Raw genomic sequence first — 18009 nt, forward strand, 5'->3', positions numbered from 1 at the left:
GTCAGGTTTGTATATTTTTGTTTTTAATGTAAGGTAAGCATAATTCCATGATCTCATCAATAAGACGACTTCTCAGCTAACTCTAGATAGTGTTTATGCTTGAAAAATATTGTTCGCATATATAATTATGTAGAAGCGAAAAGGGAAAGAATAGCAAACGCGAGTTTTTCCAGGTGATAGTAAGGGTTAATAACGTTCCAAGCGTTGAAAATTATCAAGTCTTCCTTCTCCAAGTCATTCAGAGCAGACCATTCTTGCTGTGAACTAAGATCACATTTTTCCGTCTCCAATATATCCGAATCAACACAAAGACGTTCGAATTTAAAGCGCCATATATACTTGTTTTTTGAATCCAGCAAATGTATTGCAAAGCTACTATTGCGCCATGCCCACACTTAAGGAGCCAAAGAGCCACATGCGGCTCTGGAGCTGTACTTTGCCGACCACTGATAAAAAACAAATAAAGTTTTTCCTAGTCACTCACCTAGAATTTTCAGGGACAAGGGAAAAATTAGGTATGCCACAATTGTATAATATTATCCTTACATCCTTACATACCTACCTGATGTCCCGGCCAAAACCACGTTCTGTACCTACGTAAATTAAAGTGAAGTTTTGCCATGATTTATCCATTAATTAGAATTGCATTAAATTTATTTAATTTTAATAGTAACACGGTGTTTTTATTTTTTTTAAAAAGAAAAAAACCAAGACAACTCATTAAATTATTTATTTTTTAGACTAGAGCAGTCCACTAAGTATCCATGTTATCCTTACATATATTTTAAGTATTTTTGTCTCTACTAGCCTCCATTAAATCTCAACGTCAGTCTCTAATAACTTAAATGCGTATGTGTTTTAAACTATTTTGTTACATAATTTCATCCAAACTACGTCACAGCCGTACCGTCATCTTCTCTTCACTTCTTTTGATAAATTTGCAGAAAATTCAGCCGTTCTCTGTGCTCTTTAGACTCTTAAGAATTCTTAAGATAGTTGTACTTCGTCAACTCCTTTCCTCCGTTTTTTCTTTTCCTGAATATATTCGAAGAACATGTCGGGTATCCACATTGCCAGGAAAATAACAAGTAACGCATTTTGTGCAGTTATACAAATTATATAGCTGTTAGTATAATCTCGGATCCAGCCAAGGAAGTATCCTGTGGGTGGAACTATAATCCCCATAGTCAGCATACCCAAACCAACTGCAGCTGCAACCTGATCCATTCTACACTTTTCTGATATGGCAATATTCCTGGCTACTATGATCATACTTCTTCCAAAACCATATAGTACAGACATCATAAGAAGAACGTACATGTTCGATTGGTATGCTAGAACTGCAAAAATAGATCAAAATTAAAATACAATATGAGGATTAAGATTATTTCATGCGCTCAGTAAATTTTATCTATTATCATATACTAGTTACATTGAAAGTGTCCTTCACAAAGGAGTATTATGACTTTAATCTTCTGAAAAAATATATTATCAGATAGGTACTTGAAACAACAAGTTGCAAGGGATCATTGTTTTCGAAATGTATTGATAAAAAATTATTGTAATTGTTATTGACATAAGCTACACCTTCTTTATCTTTATTTACGACAGTCGTCAAAAGACTAGCACAGTGGTCATTTCTTGTCTGTGACCGTCCACTTCATCATTATTAATGTCAAGTCATTTTACATTAACTTCCAAACTAAAATCAAATTCTAAAATTCTTTCTTCACTTGGTTGTACGTAATATTTCTGTGTTTTAAACTACAATTTATTTATTATGATAAAATTTGGTAAAAAGATATATTTTTGTCCATACTTACACTGTCTTACAACCAACAGCCAAATAGAAGTTAGAATAAGCATCATTCGAGCTGAAATATTGAACTTAGATTGAACTTGTGGCAAGGAGAGTCTTCCGATTATATCTGCAAAGGCTACAGCTGACATGCAATTTGCAGTTTCTTGTTTAGTCATTAATGCTTTTTTCTGTGAACAAAAAAGCTTATTAACGATAGAAGTTTGATTTTATCTCAATGATGATAATTTGCATCAATTATTTAGCACCGTGAAAGTTAAAATCCAGTTACCAGTAAAATCTACATAAAAACTTACTTGTAAGAAAAGTGGGTATATCATGCTAAAGTTCTGTATTGATACTACAGTTAATGACGTGCCAACGACCACATTAATAAATCTAGGACTAGATAGTAGTGAAATGCCAAATAAGTCATATAGTTTTCTGAGAAGCGACTTATTTTCCGAAGGTGCATCCATTTTGAAATCTGTAAAGAGGAAGAGCTCTATTACTTACAGTTTCTTAATGTATCTAGATTTTTGCTATAGTTGTTATTTTAAGAAAGTCAAGTGTTAGTCAATTAATTTCTTAAACTTACTCTTTATGCCAACTGATTTACCATTCTTCTCAAAAGATAAATCTTTATCACTTTGTGATATCCTTTGAGTAGGATTTTTCTCTACTCCATTTTTACTTATTACATTTGGCTCTGTTGCACGTCTGTTGCTTTTATACTCCAAATTGCCATTTTCTGTGTAATCTTTGTTTTTGCTTGATACATTATCTTCTAATAATCGAGCTTGCTCATCAATTATTACTTCTTCTTCTATTTTCTTCATATGCCACTCTACAGGTTGAATTAGCATAGTACCACATATCTGGAAATATAGTAGATTTGCCGAAATAATCCAATTTTCATACAAAATCAACGTTTTATATGACTAGATAATAATTACATTGTTCAACAATTAATGTCACTTAAAAAATCAATAATCTTTTTTTATAAAAATATTTGTATTTACCCCGTGTAAACTCAAGGATGAAAGAAGTAAACATGCACCTTTGAACCCATAACTTTCCAAAAGATATCTAACTACGTGTGGCATAAGAGTTTGTCCAATACCAGTTCCAGCCATTGCAAGTCCCACAGCTATACTTTTCTTCACTTTGAAGTAACTGTTTATGGCCACAAACGATGCATTTTGAATAAAACCTAGGCCAGTACCTACAAAAAAAGACACAAATCTTCAAATATTACAATTGTTGTTGATTCAGATCCTAGTTGACTGATTTCATTGATTTCTTACCTAACAAAACGCCATACGAAATAACAAGATGGATTATATGTGTAGAAAACGCACTCAAAAATATTCCAGCTGTACAAAAGAAAGCGCCTAAAACACAGACGAATCTGGGTGAAGTCAACTTAACAATGGCTCCTGCAACTGGACCTCCGAAATTTGTAACGAATAACATTGTGCTCATAACTATGGCTGCTCCTTTTGTATCATGTCCCATTGCTTCTAAAGCATCTCCATATACTAAACTGAACAGGGACAACATAGACTGATTGAAAATCTAAAATAAAAGTATTCATTACTGAAAAACTGTACACAATGGTTCATTTTCTTTTGTTTTGATCATAATATACATATTCTCGTACAAAAAATAGCAGGGGTGATGGCTTTGATAACATTATTGACCCTAAATAAGTTTATCAATGACGTAAACACCGTTATGCGTGATGATATAAAAAAAATATATCACACAATATTTTTGTTATATTTTTTTCATACAAATACTTACGTTACTTAATCCTGTTCCCAGTAAAATCATCCAACCCCAGCCTCCATCTGGCGGTATTAATTTTATTCTTTTCTCAGTTCTAGGAACCGACGCCAAATTTTTCGTTGACATTTTCTATTTTTTTTTCTTGTCATATAATTTATTATTCCCTGAAACAATAATATGTTGTATAAATACCTTGTCTAAAATAGCAGCACAAATGGGAGCATCACATTAAAAAACGTAATTGTAATGCTAATGAGATGTGCAATTATTGTTCGCTTGATGTGAATCTTTGTTTCTCTGTGAATCAAAATCGAGGTCACGTATTTGCAATATTGTGTTGAGATAATTGATCTGTATACTAACAAGCCCGTTTATTGACATCGGATATTATTTATGATTCTCAGTTTGAATTATAATTGTATATAAATTATTCTGGTAAACTTTGTTCAGATGCGCTTGTTTGACTTGAGCTGAATTTGCCATAACAAGCGCTATATATCCGATCATATTAGTCTCCATAAAATATAAGCCCACAAAATAAACTGCCAAGCACACCTAAGGAATTTTTTATTTTAAATTTCATTGGTTTTTCAACTGGTTTTCAATGGGTTTGACTTTTACGAATATCTAAGAAGGAATTAAGCCTTTATCTAAGAAAAAAAGTAAATAATTTGTCGCTCTTTAAGGTTAAATGATGTAGAATATGCGTGCAGCTGCTTATTTTTTTATTTTATTTCGTAATCATTAAGTAACATAAATAATTAATTTTAATTTAATTAATAATATTGTGTAAAAATTTTCACAAGAGATATTGATCTTATTTATTTATAATGATAATAAATATTATTTAAATATGTGTAACTTGTCTATATTCATCGATCATTTAATCTTTTGAACAGCTCTCGAACTCATCACAATATTTTATTACAATTAGGCTTAAAATAACACAGTAATACCAAATACATAGGTTAAATCAAATTCTTATTGGACTTACTTAATTTTTTCCAACTTTGGAAACTTCTGATTTTATATCCTATACAGATAATATTATACTATAAAATTTAAAAACTGAAATTTAACTAGTTACCAACATGTGTACCAGGCATACAAATTTATTTAAAATTCCCTTTGCATATAGCAAATATTATAAATAGTCCCCACTGAATTCCTGACATATATAATAAGGAGTTTTCTTCTGTCGACATTTTTAACTTATCACGTTTGAGGTTCAAAAAATTTATATTAAACTGTTTAAATTGCAGGAGTTAATCATCAGTATATTCAGGATAATTTATTCACATATCTTCACACCATTTATATCCGTAAAAACACTCACATTCACTCACACCACACAACCTACCCTTCAGTTACCATTTCAGTAACTCAATATGGATACGATTTCTTCTTTTCTTACTATTAAATTTTGTCTTGTAAGTATTTCTTATTTTTTATGTTTTTGTCTTAAACTACAATTGTTGTCACATTCTATTAAACTATTATCAGTATTCCTTTTAATTGGCATATCTATTCTGTTTTATTGTTTAAATACTCTCTTTATTTTATTAGCTGTAAGGGACCATAAATTTATAAAAATAAAGAAATTATTTTTTACTCGATTACCATCATTATCAATTATAATTATTTAAATAAAAATTTAAGAAAGTATTAAAAAAGACACGTTTTTTTCCGGCTTCCGCAAAAAAATTGTGAGAATTGTGGAAAAATATTGAATGCAGCAATAATAAATTAATGGGTGCCATGATTATTCACTTTGCCATGACGTGGTGAGCACTGTATAGCTTACCACAAAATAAATAATAGGAATGTCACGATTTTGTTCGATATGCGAACACGGAATTTTTATTGTTTTAAATCTATAAGCACTTGTATCAACGAACATTAGGTAACAGAATCAGGTGTTAATTTGCGGAAATCAATAGCTAGTTAAAACGTAATAAATCATGACCTTTAGTGATTATTCAGCAAAGTTTCCCAAAACTCGTGCGATGCGCCTCTACACGAGGCATCTTAAGGACCTGAGCGTTGTGTGAGTACAAATACTCTCGTTCCAGTTTTAAAACACTTGTATTTACATCGTTACCGGTATTATGGTCAGATGGTGTATGACTGACTAATCAATAACTTGTCACGACTAAAACTAGTTAGTGGATGAACAATATGCTATTATTAGAACGTCTGAGATGGTTATTATTATTGCGAATTCATGTCTGCATTAGCGTTAAGTATTTACTATAGTCATGCTTCAGTAAAGGATTTTTATTTACACAAAATAGTCAAGGTGATTATACAGCAGTCTCACTCAGGATTTTTGATCAAAACCAAAATTCTAAGTAGTATTGAAATAGAGCTCGTTATTTTGAGACGTACGATCTTAAGTCTCGTCAGCCCAGAAAGGACCATGGGCAAAAATATATGGACTCCATCTCCTCCTACTAACACACATGGAACACACATGATACCAATGTGTTCTTAAAGTGTCCACTTTCAAATCAGTGGGAATATATTTAAATAAAACATTTGGTATTATATGTCATAGTCAAATAAACTTTATTGGCACGAGTAACCGTTTTAACTCTACAGGAATTAGAAGCCATTCGTCACCCTCCGTATTCGCCAGACCTTGCTCCAATTTTTCATCAACCGTGTCCACGTCAACCATTTTTATCGTGATTCGGACAATTTTCTACGTGATAGAAAGTATTCTTCTCAGGAGGCAGTACAAAATGCTTTTCACTTGTCGAATCTAGATCACCACAGTTCTATCGCAAAGGCATAAACCTTCCTATTATATGATATGTATAGATTATAATGGTTATTATTTTGATCAAATAAATATGTTAAATCAAAGAAAAATAAAACAAATTAAAATTTCTCAGTACGCAATTTCATACTTTAACCCCTAATATTATTGAAGAACAATATATTGATATTTAAAATTTACTAAACGATATTTTGGAGCGTAGGTAAAGAAATCTGTACGGAGGTTTTCTTTATATATTCACCAATCATGAAGCTATAGTCCGGCAGCGCATTTAATCTTTTTGTATTCTTAAAGTACATCACATTTATCACGCTACTTAAATAAATATATGTTTAACGATAACGTACATCCTTGATATTATCCTTATCTTAATCGTTCGTTGTAACATTATTATCTATCCAAAATTTATTTTCCGTAATATTCAAGTCAGTCGGACTTCTTCTAACTCCACAGCTGTAGTAGTACACAGGAGTAGAAGGAGAATTTTAGGGCTAAATCCTGTATCCTGGCTGGCTATTTCACGGACTTTTATCTGAACCACATCCTTATTTTAGTTACAAAATATTTTCTTCTCTGAATGTATCTTCAGTACACCTTCAATTTTCTTCTTGGTTGTCTGGTATCATTTAATGTAACGCTATCCTCTGTATATTACGATAGTACTAGGCATCCTACTGTTCGCCGAAACTTGTTTGTGATTTTCAAAATACTAAAGTTAATGTCCCCTTCTTCTGGGACGTTTATATATCTAGATAGTCTATATATTGTATACTCGGTATCACAGCACTAATATACAAAATTTAAAACAGTCGTAGTTACAAACTTAGTTGTAAAGGGACAGGCTTGACTCTTTGAAAACTAACTTGAGGCCAGAATATCTCTTACGCGAAACTAAGTAGCTATATAATTTCTATTTTTTAAACTATAGTAAGATATAGATTATTATTTATTTTAATAAAAAAGAAAAAATATATAATAAACAATAATAATATGTATAAAATAAATGATAATAAAAAGAAACAAAAAAATGGATAACATTGCCATTCGAAAGGGATTAATTTTGAATTTAAAGTTATTTCCATGAATTTCAAGAAGATTACCGACTACTGTACCAAATAAAACTCTTTTTTATAGTCCTTTTTAATTCGTTAGTATATTTCGTGTATATAAAAAGCTATCGCAATTTTAACAGTGTGATACTATGTTTTGCAAGCTAAGCTTTAGTAGCATATTGAGGTTTACATCCGCTCATTGAAAGAATAGCTTTTCTTTCCGTGATTTACCAAAACGAACATCATGGTTTGCTATAAACAGACTATTGCTGAAATCATACTGAGCGAAGGGTTCTTTATCTACTCACTATGGTGGGGCTGTCTTCCGTGCTAAGATATCTTGCACGCTTATATTACGTTGAGACGTGTGCAAAGTTTACCTGATAGCAAGAATTCTTGAAAAACCAAAACTCTAAGCAGCACTGCGATTCAAATTCAAATATGGCTTAAAATCACTTATTGAACATCAAAAACTACCACCCATTCGAAATAATATGCCTCAGACCTGAGAAGAACTCGCGAAACTCAGCGGGTTTTTTTTTTTATAAAATACAATGTTATATCGTACAATTTGTTATGTTTTTTAAAGTGATAATCCTTAATTCTAGGATTAATACACAGATAAAATTTGAAAAACAAAATTTTATGAACGATGCGGCACTCGAACCCACGTCACCTCGCGTTCCGCGCCAGTGCTCTGCCACCTGAGCTAACCCTTCGAGTGACGAACCGTCATAAAATCTTGTATACTTTGTTCAACTCTCAGGTTGTGGCTTCATCTACAGGATCTAATTTACAGTTGATAACCTGCTCAACCCCAATATTTGCATATTAGGAAATGTACTTGAGATGTCGCTCTTGTAAATCTAAACAATTTGCTATGTTTTTAAAGTGATAACCCTCACTTGGATGACAAGACTTCGAAAAAAATTATTGAATCCAAATTGTATGAGATTTGTAACAGTGCCATTATCGTAAGTAAAAAGAACTTATTTTGGTGGCACGCATATTAAAGTACATGTCTACCGTCACGCTTAAGAAAGAGAGGAGAAACTAGAATCGGGAGCATCAACTTTGTTTTGACGTATGTTAGTGTAAACTTCACAGGCTAGCCATCGAGGACTGTCGATACTTTATTCACTTTGAATCTGTGAACAGTTTCTATCTGTTATATTATTATACAATAGTTGTAATCATATTGTAGAAGTATATTTTTGTGTGTTTCAAAGTAAGTTTTTATTATATTATTATCTGTTTGAGCAAAATTAAGTGTTCAAAATGCAAAGACCTCCTCTATAGAAACGAAGACATTTATTTTGTTTTTTACTAAAAGTAATTTAAGATATTCCAGGTAATTCCTATCTTAATCATTTTATTTTATAATTCTTTTATTAAATTACATTATTTTATTGCAGAGAGATCATGCAGACAGCTAAACTTTCAAAGAATACAAATTATATTGAAAAGTTTTATATTAATTACTCTATGAGCGGCTTCGATATGAGCTTGAGTACTAAAACAGTTTTATAGCTTCAATTACTGGCAAAGACTGATATTTATCATTCACACTAATGACTCATAAGGTGCATTCTCATCATCATCAGCCGGAAGACGTCCACTGCTGGAAAAAGGCCTCCACGACGCGGATGATCGGTCCTGCGCTGCCCTCATCCAACGTATTCCGGCGATCAGATCGCCGGTCCATCTTGTGGGGAGCCTACCAACACTGCGTGTTCCGGTACGCGGTCGCTATTCGAGAATTTTTTGCCCCACCGGCCATCTGTCCGTCGAACTATGTGCCCTGCCCACTGCCACTTCAGTTTCGCAATCATTTGGGCTATGTCGGTAATTTTAGTTCTCCTACGGATCTCCTCATTTATGATTCGATCTCGCAGGGAAACTCCGAGCATAACCCTCTCCATTGCCTTCTGAGTGATCATGAGCTTTCTTATAAGGCCCATAGTTAACGACCACTGGTTGAAAATCTTCGTCTTCAGACACTGTGGTATTTGGGACGAGAAGTTTTATATTGGTGCATTCTTAAGCAGACATAAGTCTGGCTTAAGAAGAGTCGATGCCTGTGCAGCAACGATTACGCGGTGATGCCCGCAACAACATTGCAATTTGTTCTATATCTTTGATTACCTTTTATTATTATTTTAAAAAAGTGTAATTATTTTGAAAATTCATGTATATTAAATTAGTTAAATTATATCTAAAATGAAAATATGGTGCTAGTGATTGATTGGGTAAGGAGATCTTGAATATTAAAAAGAGCCTACAAAAATGAAATTAGTTTTTTTTTTTGGAAAAGGAGGACAAACGAGCGTACGGGTCGTCTGGAGTTAAGTGATCACCGCCGCCCACATTCTCTTGCAACACCAAGTATATCACAGGAACGTTGCCGGCCATATGCCGTACCCATGTCGTTTTGTCCCGCAAACAACACACAAGGAGGCTCGTTCTATAACTTTGTAGTACGTGGAAGAAAGCTCCTTGAAAACCGCACTGTGGAGGACCGAAACACATCTGGATGTGGGGATGATATCCTAACTTGTGGCGTGTCGTATGAAGGTGGAATTCGGCGGCAGGAATCAAGTGAAACAGCTCTTCGGAACACTCCCTGTGATAAATACCGTAGAAGACATACAGTGAAGCGACGTCTCTACGCAACGCCAAGTGATCCAGCCGTTGATAGAGCACTGGGTCCCCGACAATTCGCGCTGCTCTGCGTTGCACGCGGTCAAATGGATCGAGCTGATACTGGGATGAAACATTTACTACTAATAATATATCGAATAGGAAACTTCGCACATACATTGGTACTAAAACAAAATTATGAACTCGTTTAATATACATCAATCATGAGTAAATCTACATACAAAATATAATTTACTACAGACGAGTTGCAACCTAATACAATATTATACATTTTAAACACACAATCATGTATTTCAATAGAACAATGCAGTGCATCTAAAGTTTGTTGCAGCAAGTATCCAAAAACTACGCTTCCCAGGGGAAGCACTCGTGACTAAAGTTATCACATATTTTAAATTCTATTAAAGTTTACGTAACAAACAGATGGAGTCTCCAGTTACGCGGTATTGCGGTTTCTATAAATGATGTTCACGTTTTATTCCCATGTTCTTTAAAAACAAAACATAAGAAATCGAAAACATGTTGCAGTACAAGTAATGTATATAGTTATTTTTAATTGCTCATTTACGTAAAATCATTCGTTCCTTTGTTGAAAGATAATCAAGTAACCAAAATTTATTTCTCCAATAATTGGAGCAATAAAATTGGAGCACAATTATTGTGCTTAGAATGTGTGCCCCCGAGTTGACATTGCTAACGCGTTTATTCCGGAACTCATATTCAAAAGGTGTAGTCCCTGACTCATGGAAGTTAGCCCTTGTCCGTTAGGATCCGTCAAACTACAGGCTTATACCTATTACCTTCCTCCTCCCAAAATCATGGAGAGCATAATTAATCGCCAGCTCATGAAAGTCAACAGTTGATCAAGAACTGACAGTACGGCTTTCGCCATGGTCGGTTGGCCGGCGATCTTCTTTTATAATATTATTTAATTTATAACACAAAGATGGGCGGTGGCTATCGAAAGCAAGGGGAAGGCCTGGCAGTTAGCCTGGATATAGCGAAGGCCTATGATCGTGTTTGGCACAAGGTGCTTCTCTAAAAACTTCCATCATTTGGGCTTACCGAGAACTTATGCAAGTGGACCTCCAGCTTCCTCACTAGGCGCAGCCCGTGAACGCTGGAGTGCCCCAAGGCTATGTGCTATCTCCTACACTGTTTCTTCTGCATATCAATGATATGTTGGATTCCTCCAACATGCATTTCTATGCAAACGACAGCACTAATGATACCGTATACATGGGCCATGCTCTCTCGGGATCCCATATCCAATTTAAGCCCCAGAAGACTCAAGTTTGCGCGCTTACCACAAAAACAAATTATCGTATCACCGCTCTTCAACAACACGCTCTCAGGTTCCATCCGAGCGTTCTTTCCAACTGAACCAACTGATCGAAGAGGTCGCGGGTTCATATCCCGCATCGTTCATAAATTTTGGTAACAAATGTAATTTGTATAATTAAACCCCAAAGTGAGGGTTATCAGTTTAAAAATAACAAAATTGCCCAGATTCATTGTTGTGAGGAGAGTATGGTGGTTAACACTCACAACCTTGTAATAGCAATTGTGATCGTAATTCCTAAAAAGTGTAGTTTTTATTGAATTGAACAAGGTCGGAACCGCAATTCAAAGTAATTGTGATACATTATCCGTACGATTGGTATCTCTCTTACGATAAACATTAAATAATTAACTTGCTCTTGTATCCATTTACGTTCACATCCATTAATATTCTTAATTGAATATTTTATTCATCAATTCTTACTAATTATTTGCTAACAATTTATAATCTGTATAGAAATATTGTAGATGTGAATAATTTATTAATGGTAGGAATGTTTTCGTATAGTTAAATTTGATGCACATATTACATTGGAAGGACTTGATTTTCAATCATTATTCTTTATACTTATAGGCACTTAGTGTAAGTTACAATTGCTATGATTTTGTTAGCTATAGTCGAAACAAACTAGGCATCTCAAATTAACTCTCTCGGTTGTTTGAGAAATTATTAAATTACTTTTAGCTTTTTCAATAAATAACTTGTTAGTGTGCGGTACGGAACTCTATTACTAAGACTCCGCTGTCCGTCCGTCTGTCAGCAGGCTGTATCGCATGAACCATGATAGGTGCACTGTTGAAATTTTCACAGATGATATATTTCGATTGCTGTTATAACAAAAAATAAAAAATATACATGAATTTTTTTTAAGTGGTCTCCAATACACATTCGTAGTTTTTTGCTCGATTTTGCGGGACATTCATAACACATAGGTGGTTGAAATATTCACAGAATATTTAGTTATAAATTCACTTGAAAAATTAATAATTAATTAATTTAAATAAAATTAATATTAATGTGGGGCTCCCATAGAACAGACATGATTGTTTTGTGGTTTTAACAGATGGTAATGGTAAATAAAGCCTTTGTGCGCGAGTTCTACTCGCACTTGACTGGTTACTTTTTTTTTTAAATAAGGGAAGAGACAAGCAGGACGTTCAGCTGATAGTAATTAATACGCCATGCACCCAAAAATTCTGAGCGGCACTACAATCGCGCTCGTCACCTTGAGACATAAGATGTAAAGTCTCGTTTTCCCTTTAAATTCATTTCTGATTTAAATGATGTTTTCGTAAGTATTTCTTTTAGGGTATCATTCTATTGAATTTTATATCTCTAACCATATTAACTGTCTTCATATGTTATATTATGTTCTTATCAGTATTCAATTAATATAATCAATGTTTAGTATCTATTGCGTGTTATCGAATACAAAAAATTGTTATATCGATCTTGGATTTGAATAGTGACCTTCAGTATTTATGACGACTGATAAAATAATAACAGCTGAAATATAATTAAATTAATAATTCATAAAACATTTAATATTTCTACAGCTGTGTATTTGAGTGCATGGCTGATGTTAAGGCTAATAACTATACAGCGTACTTAGGCTCTGCTCAGACTATACTTATACACCAGTGGTAGGCTCCTTTGCACAGGAAGCCGGCTAGATTATGGGTACCACAATGGCACCTATTTCTACCGTAAAGCGGTAATATGTAAATGTTACTGTATTTCGGTCTGAAGGGCGCCGTAGCTAGTGAAATTACTGGGCAAATGAGACTTAACATCTTATGTCTCAGGTGACGAGCCCAATTGTAATGCCTCTCAGAATTTTTGGGGTTTTCAAAAATCCTGAGCGGCACTTGGTGGGCCATGGGTAGGGCGTATTTTTTTAAAATTAAAATAAGCGACGAGACGAGCAGGACGTTCAGCTGATGGTAATTGATACTCTCTACCCATTACAATGCAGTGCCGCTCTGGATTCTTGAATAACCAACGTCCTGCTCGTCTCGCTCTTATTTTCATAAAAAAAAAAAAACATAAAACTCTGACCTGAGTGTTAGCTTAGCATAACCGTAATAGTTTCAATAGTCATTTGACAGCTGAAATTATAGTGAGCTTATACTAAGACAGCCCAATTCAAAAGTTGAGTTCACTTTTTATCACACTCGGCTAAGTTAGCGTAAGTAAAGTCTGAGCAAAGTCTAAGTACGCTCTTAAGCAGCATAAGAACTAAAGAAATCAAAGGTACAGAAAATTAAATGAATAATATTAAAGAAAATCAAGATCGTCAATGAATGGGTGATAAATAAAAGATTGTATGGAATTGCGTATATATATCATTCTGTTTCAAAGTCCAAGGATCGATTTACCTACACAATATATTTTTAAATGATGTACTTCACAACGTCACATCTTAACAAATTTCAGCATCTTAGCCAATATTATCCCATTTTAAGAGTCAAAGTCATTTAAATGTTTATGCAAGAAATGCTTTTCAAATACACATTTGAATTGTCGAATACATTTTTACCCACCGATATGTACTGTTGCATTTTATGTTGAGAATAATGGACAAGAAACTTAACAATTGCTTTTGTTATGATACCATAAAGGTGTGATTGGCACTTTTTACCAGTTTATAGACTACGGACATTAAAAACTCCAGGATGCTTGAAACAAATAATACAATTTCTAAGGTTTTAATTACAAGACTAAGCAACTGAATACAATTTGAGACCTTGTTTCATTCGGAATGTTGTTGGCTTACAAATTATACGTCAATTTAAATCAATTATTTGGCAATCCTAAAAGAGTGCAGTTTGATGAAGCGTGCTTCAATGTGATAACGTAAACCTGTTTCATTCTGCCGCCTCTACCTTAATACTTATAATAACATTTAGCAAAATTGTTTTTTAAACGCTCGGCCTCACATACCCTGTTATTAATGATGTATACAAGTTTATCAAATTGGCAAATAAAACATTTACTATTGCTATAATTAAATTATAAAATTAATTAGCAAAATATAAGATTGATTGACAAAATTTGTCGCAAATAATATTAAAACGCCAATGAGCCTTTTCAACTAAACAAAACAAACTTACCAAAATCAAATTTAGCTGTGAGCCGAGTCAATCCAAACAATACCTGTTCACCGAATCACTCATATTACATTATATCAAACAACCAGTCGATACGACAACACATCCATCAATGAGATGTTAATGTGTTGAGCTCACTGAGTAACTTATCTTTTGCTATCACAGCGTGGTCGGCCGAGTATCAACAGCGTACCGTTGGATATTGTTAAAAACAACCATAATTCGAAAATTTTCAATCAATTCCAATTAAATTAGCTCAATAAAGGATCATATTGCGAAAATAATATTCATAGGAACACTTTCCGCGGAATCCCCGAGCTAATAGATGAGTCAATATTAAGACTATTGATACTAAGAGTTGCGTCAGTTTTTTGCTATTGCTTTTTGTAGCGTGATTGGGAATTTCCTAAGATTATGCAATACAATTTTTATTACATGTACAAAATGAGCATTAATAATTGTAAATTTGCACTTAAATACAAATTCTAAGTTGGTTAATTCAATGAATATTGAATATATATTTTGAAGAAAGAAAAACAATTAAGTTACTTGATTCTTAATTATAATATTTAGGTACCATTATATTATGATTAGAGTAATAAACATAATATGATAAAAAGTGAAAAATTTATAAGTAGCAAACATTCAAAATCCCCACAAGATGGATCGACGATCTGGTCGAGATCGCTGGAATACGTTGGATGAGAGAACAGCGCAGAAGCGATCGTCGTGGAAATGTTTGGGGGAGGCCTTTGTCCAGCAGTGGACGTCTTCCCGATGATGATGATGATGAAACAATCAATCAACAAGAGGATAAGGTACATATTTCGACGGACAGATCACTGGTGCGGCAGAAAAGTCCTCGAATGGCGACCACGTACCGGAAGACGCAGTGTTGGTAGGCCCCCCACATGATGGACCGATGACCTGGTCAAGATCGCCAAAACACGTTGGATGAGGGCAACGCAGGATTGATTCTCGTGGAGTTCTTTGTCCAGCAGCGGACGTCTTCCGGTACCATCATCTGATGATGATGATGATGACGTCCGTTAGGAAACAATCATGTAGTCAATCGTGTAGTGATTAATTTCAATTTCAATTATGGTCTATTATTGATGTTGCGATTGCTGTGCAACTCTGTATCTAGACAAGTGAATAAACTGAGGATATTATTTAAAGCAGTCCAAAAATTTTCGGCATGAAGAAATAATTTCGAAGTGAATTAGTATGTCAGTATAACGTGCTCTCTCGTAAGACGGAATCGATTAAATGACAAGAATTTCGTAAATGGTTTTTGAATTTATCCCAATTAACATGAAACAATAAAAAGAAGAGGCCCCAGCAAATGGCCTTGAGGAACCCTTGGGGGCATTAGGATAGATGACAACGTGTTTTTAACTCAGAACAACTGGCTGACAGCGATTATCACGTATTAAGATATCCACCTTAAGAAGTTCCCTGGTATTCCTACACGTAGAAGCATGTCAGAATATATTAATAAAGTCTGTCAAAACACTTATTTAAATTAGTGTAGGCTAACGGCCGTTCCCAATATACTATCTACAGATAGAGATAAATTACTACCTTCTACTGTCAATAATTAGCTGACAATAATCTGAAGCTGTCACAATATACCCGATAAGTCATTCTTTTCGCCTTATATTGGGACGCGTGAATTGAAATTTCCATACAAACTTCTCTCGCTGGTAAGCTATATGTCGTCCCATTGACAGACAGCGTGTATATGGTGAATTACCGTCGATAAGTATATTGGGACAGAAGAGTCAACGATAGTTACGATTTTTATCTCAAGTAAGAGATAGACTGAATATTGGGAACGGCCGTAAGAGATTTACTTGAGAAGGTTCAGACATAACACGTGATAGATAATCATTACATTGCAAGAGATTTTATGTGCACGATATACATTTTTAAAAAGGAATGTTAGTACGGATAAAGATTATGTTCTTTGTGTGAATGTGAAGATTCGATCTGGGCATACACAATTTTCGCTAAGATTTTGCAAACAAATAAAGCTTTATGACTGGTCTGCGATTTGCTATTCTGACTCCTCTTTTGTTTACGGGAGTAAGATGTAAATGATTTCGATAGCGGTATTACAGCTTAGATTAATTAGCGATGGAATTATTTTGAGTGGGTAAAGTTAAGCTACACAATTAACAATGAATATGGGTGCGATATTATCAGAATTTGCTGACTTGTTTAAGTCCAGTGATTACAGTACTTTATGTACATCCTGTGATTCTCATTCACTAATCTCTATATTGTAAATAACAGCTGCTGGTGGATCATATTGGGTATGACTTTCAGTGTGTGAATGCTGGTCGTTATTTGAGTCGATAATGAACATTGATTGAAACTACTCACCGAACTTATCAACGATTTCGGGACCTTGAGCGATTACCATAATACATCACTGATGGGTAGGTGTACAATTAACGATAACTCTTTATGAAGGTCCAGGAGGCACGGGGAGTATCTTGAATATGGTTTTGAATGTTTCTAATACATGCTTGCTATTAAGTATTTTTATGTGTGTTATTCTAAGGTGGATATTTACGAGATGGGTGTATTGTTATCCAGTGAATTTGTTTGCAATAGGCTAACTCCATACCTTGACATACCCAAGTGGCACTTTGTGGCACAGGTAAAATAATTATCGTTAGAGAAATGACAACGTTAAATCTATAATTATTACGTGCAGCCTTTGATAACCAGTTAATATCATAGAGTTCCTCACGTATAGGCTCATAATCAGTATTGTGATAAAAAAAACCTTGTGTATGGAAGAGGCCCTATGGTGTGGAATGGGAAAAAGTCTACTGGAACCACTATTGACTTGGTGTGATATTTCAAGAAGTACTGGAGAGCCACATGATCTAACCGTGACGTCGTTCTTAGAGATTGCACAAGTTTAGTTTATCGGACATATCTATTTGGTGTATGCCCGAATGTTGTTAGGTAACAATAATACGCCATTTTATATAGCGACCTTGTAATATTAAGTTAAAGTCCCCAATAATGATAACCTTGTCTAATAGGTTATCTAAAACATTATTTGTCAAGTTTTCTACAAACTTAGTAAGTTGATATAGCATATTATATCCTGATCGTATTGAAGACAGATAACACATAAATTTGCATTTTCTAACGTTCTTGGTTTTCTATCTATCCTGTCCTTTGATTTTTTGCGATTTTATGTCACTGTGTAAAAGTGGAATCCTGGTAACCAGTAATACAGGTATTTTATTACCTACCACAGGCACCAGCGATCCACGGCCCAAACTTTTGTATCCCCTATATTTTTGCTTTTGCTGTATTGTAATTTTGGTTGCTAGTGAAAAAATAATGATATCATTATTATTGTTATTTTTCTTATTTTTAAGTGTTACCTACAAATCTTCTGCAGTGGATGAACTTTCCTTTCTGACCCTAGCTTCGATATCTCAGCG

At 34.1% G+C, this 18009-nt stretch overlaps 1 protein-coding gene across 2 annotated transcripts; it reads right to left on the reverse strand.

Moving 5' to 3' along the window:
* Positions 1 to 715: 715 nt before the first annotated feature.
* Positions 716 to 14647, reverse strand: LOC126966320 (monocarboxylate transporter 5-like). Of its 2 annotated transcripts, XM_050810308.1 has the most exons (8): positions 14540 to 14647; positions 3605 to 3753; positions 3106 to 3376; positions 2821 to 3023; positions 2397 to 2676; positions 2116 to 2285; positions 1824 to 1989; positions 716 to 1340 (listed from the first exon to the last, which is right to left on the reverse strand). In XM_050810308.1, the coding sequence occupies exons 2-8, from the start codon at positions 3713 to 3715 to the stop codon at positions 988 to 990; spliced, it is 1554 nt and encodes a 517-aa protein (XP_050666265.1). In that variant the 5' UTR covers positions 3716 to 3753; positions 14540 to 14647; the 3' UTR covers positions 716 to 987. The 2 variants fall into 2 exon arrangements, with proteins under 2 accessions (XP_050666265.1, XP_050666266.1); XM_050810309.1 differs by lacking the exons at positions 2821 to 3023; positions 3106 to 3376; positions 3605 to 3753; positions 14540 to 14647 and having other exon boundaries at positions 2397 to 2806.
* Positions 14648 to 18009: the final 3362 nt, after the last annotated feature.

Source organism: Leptidea sinapis, chromosome 10 (assembly GCF_905404315.1).
Source record: "Leptidea sinapis chromosome 10, ilLepSina1.1, whole genome shotgun sequence".
Classification (NCBI taxonomy): Eukaryota; Metazoa; Arthropoda; class Insecta; order Lepidoptera; family Pieridae; genus Leptidea; species Leptidea sinapis.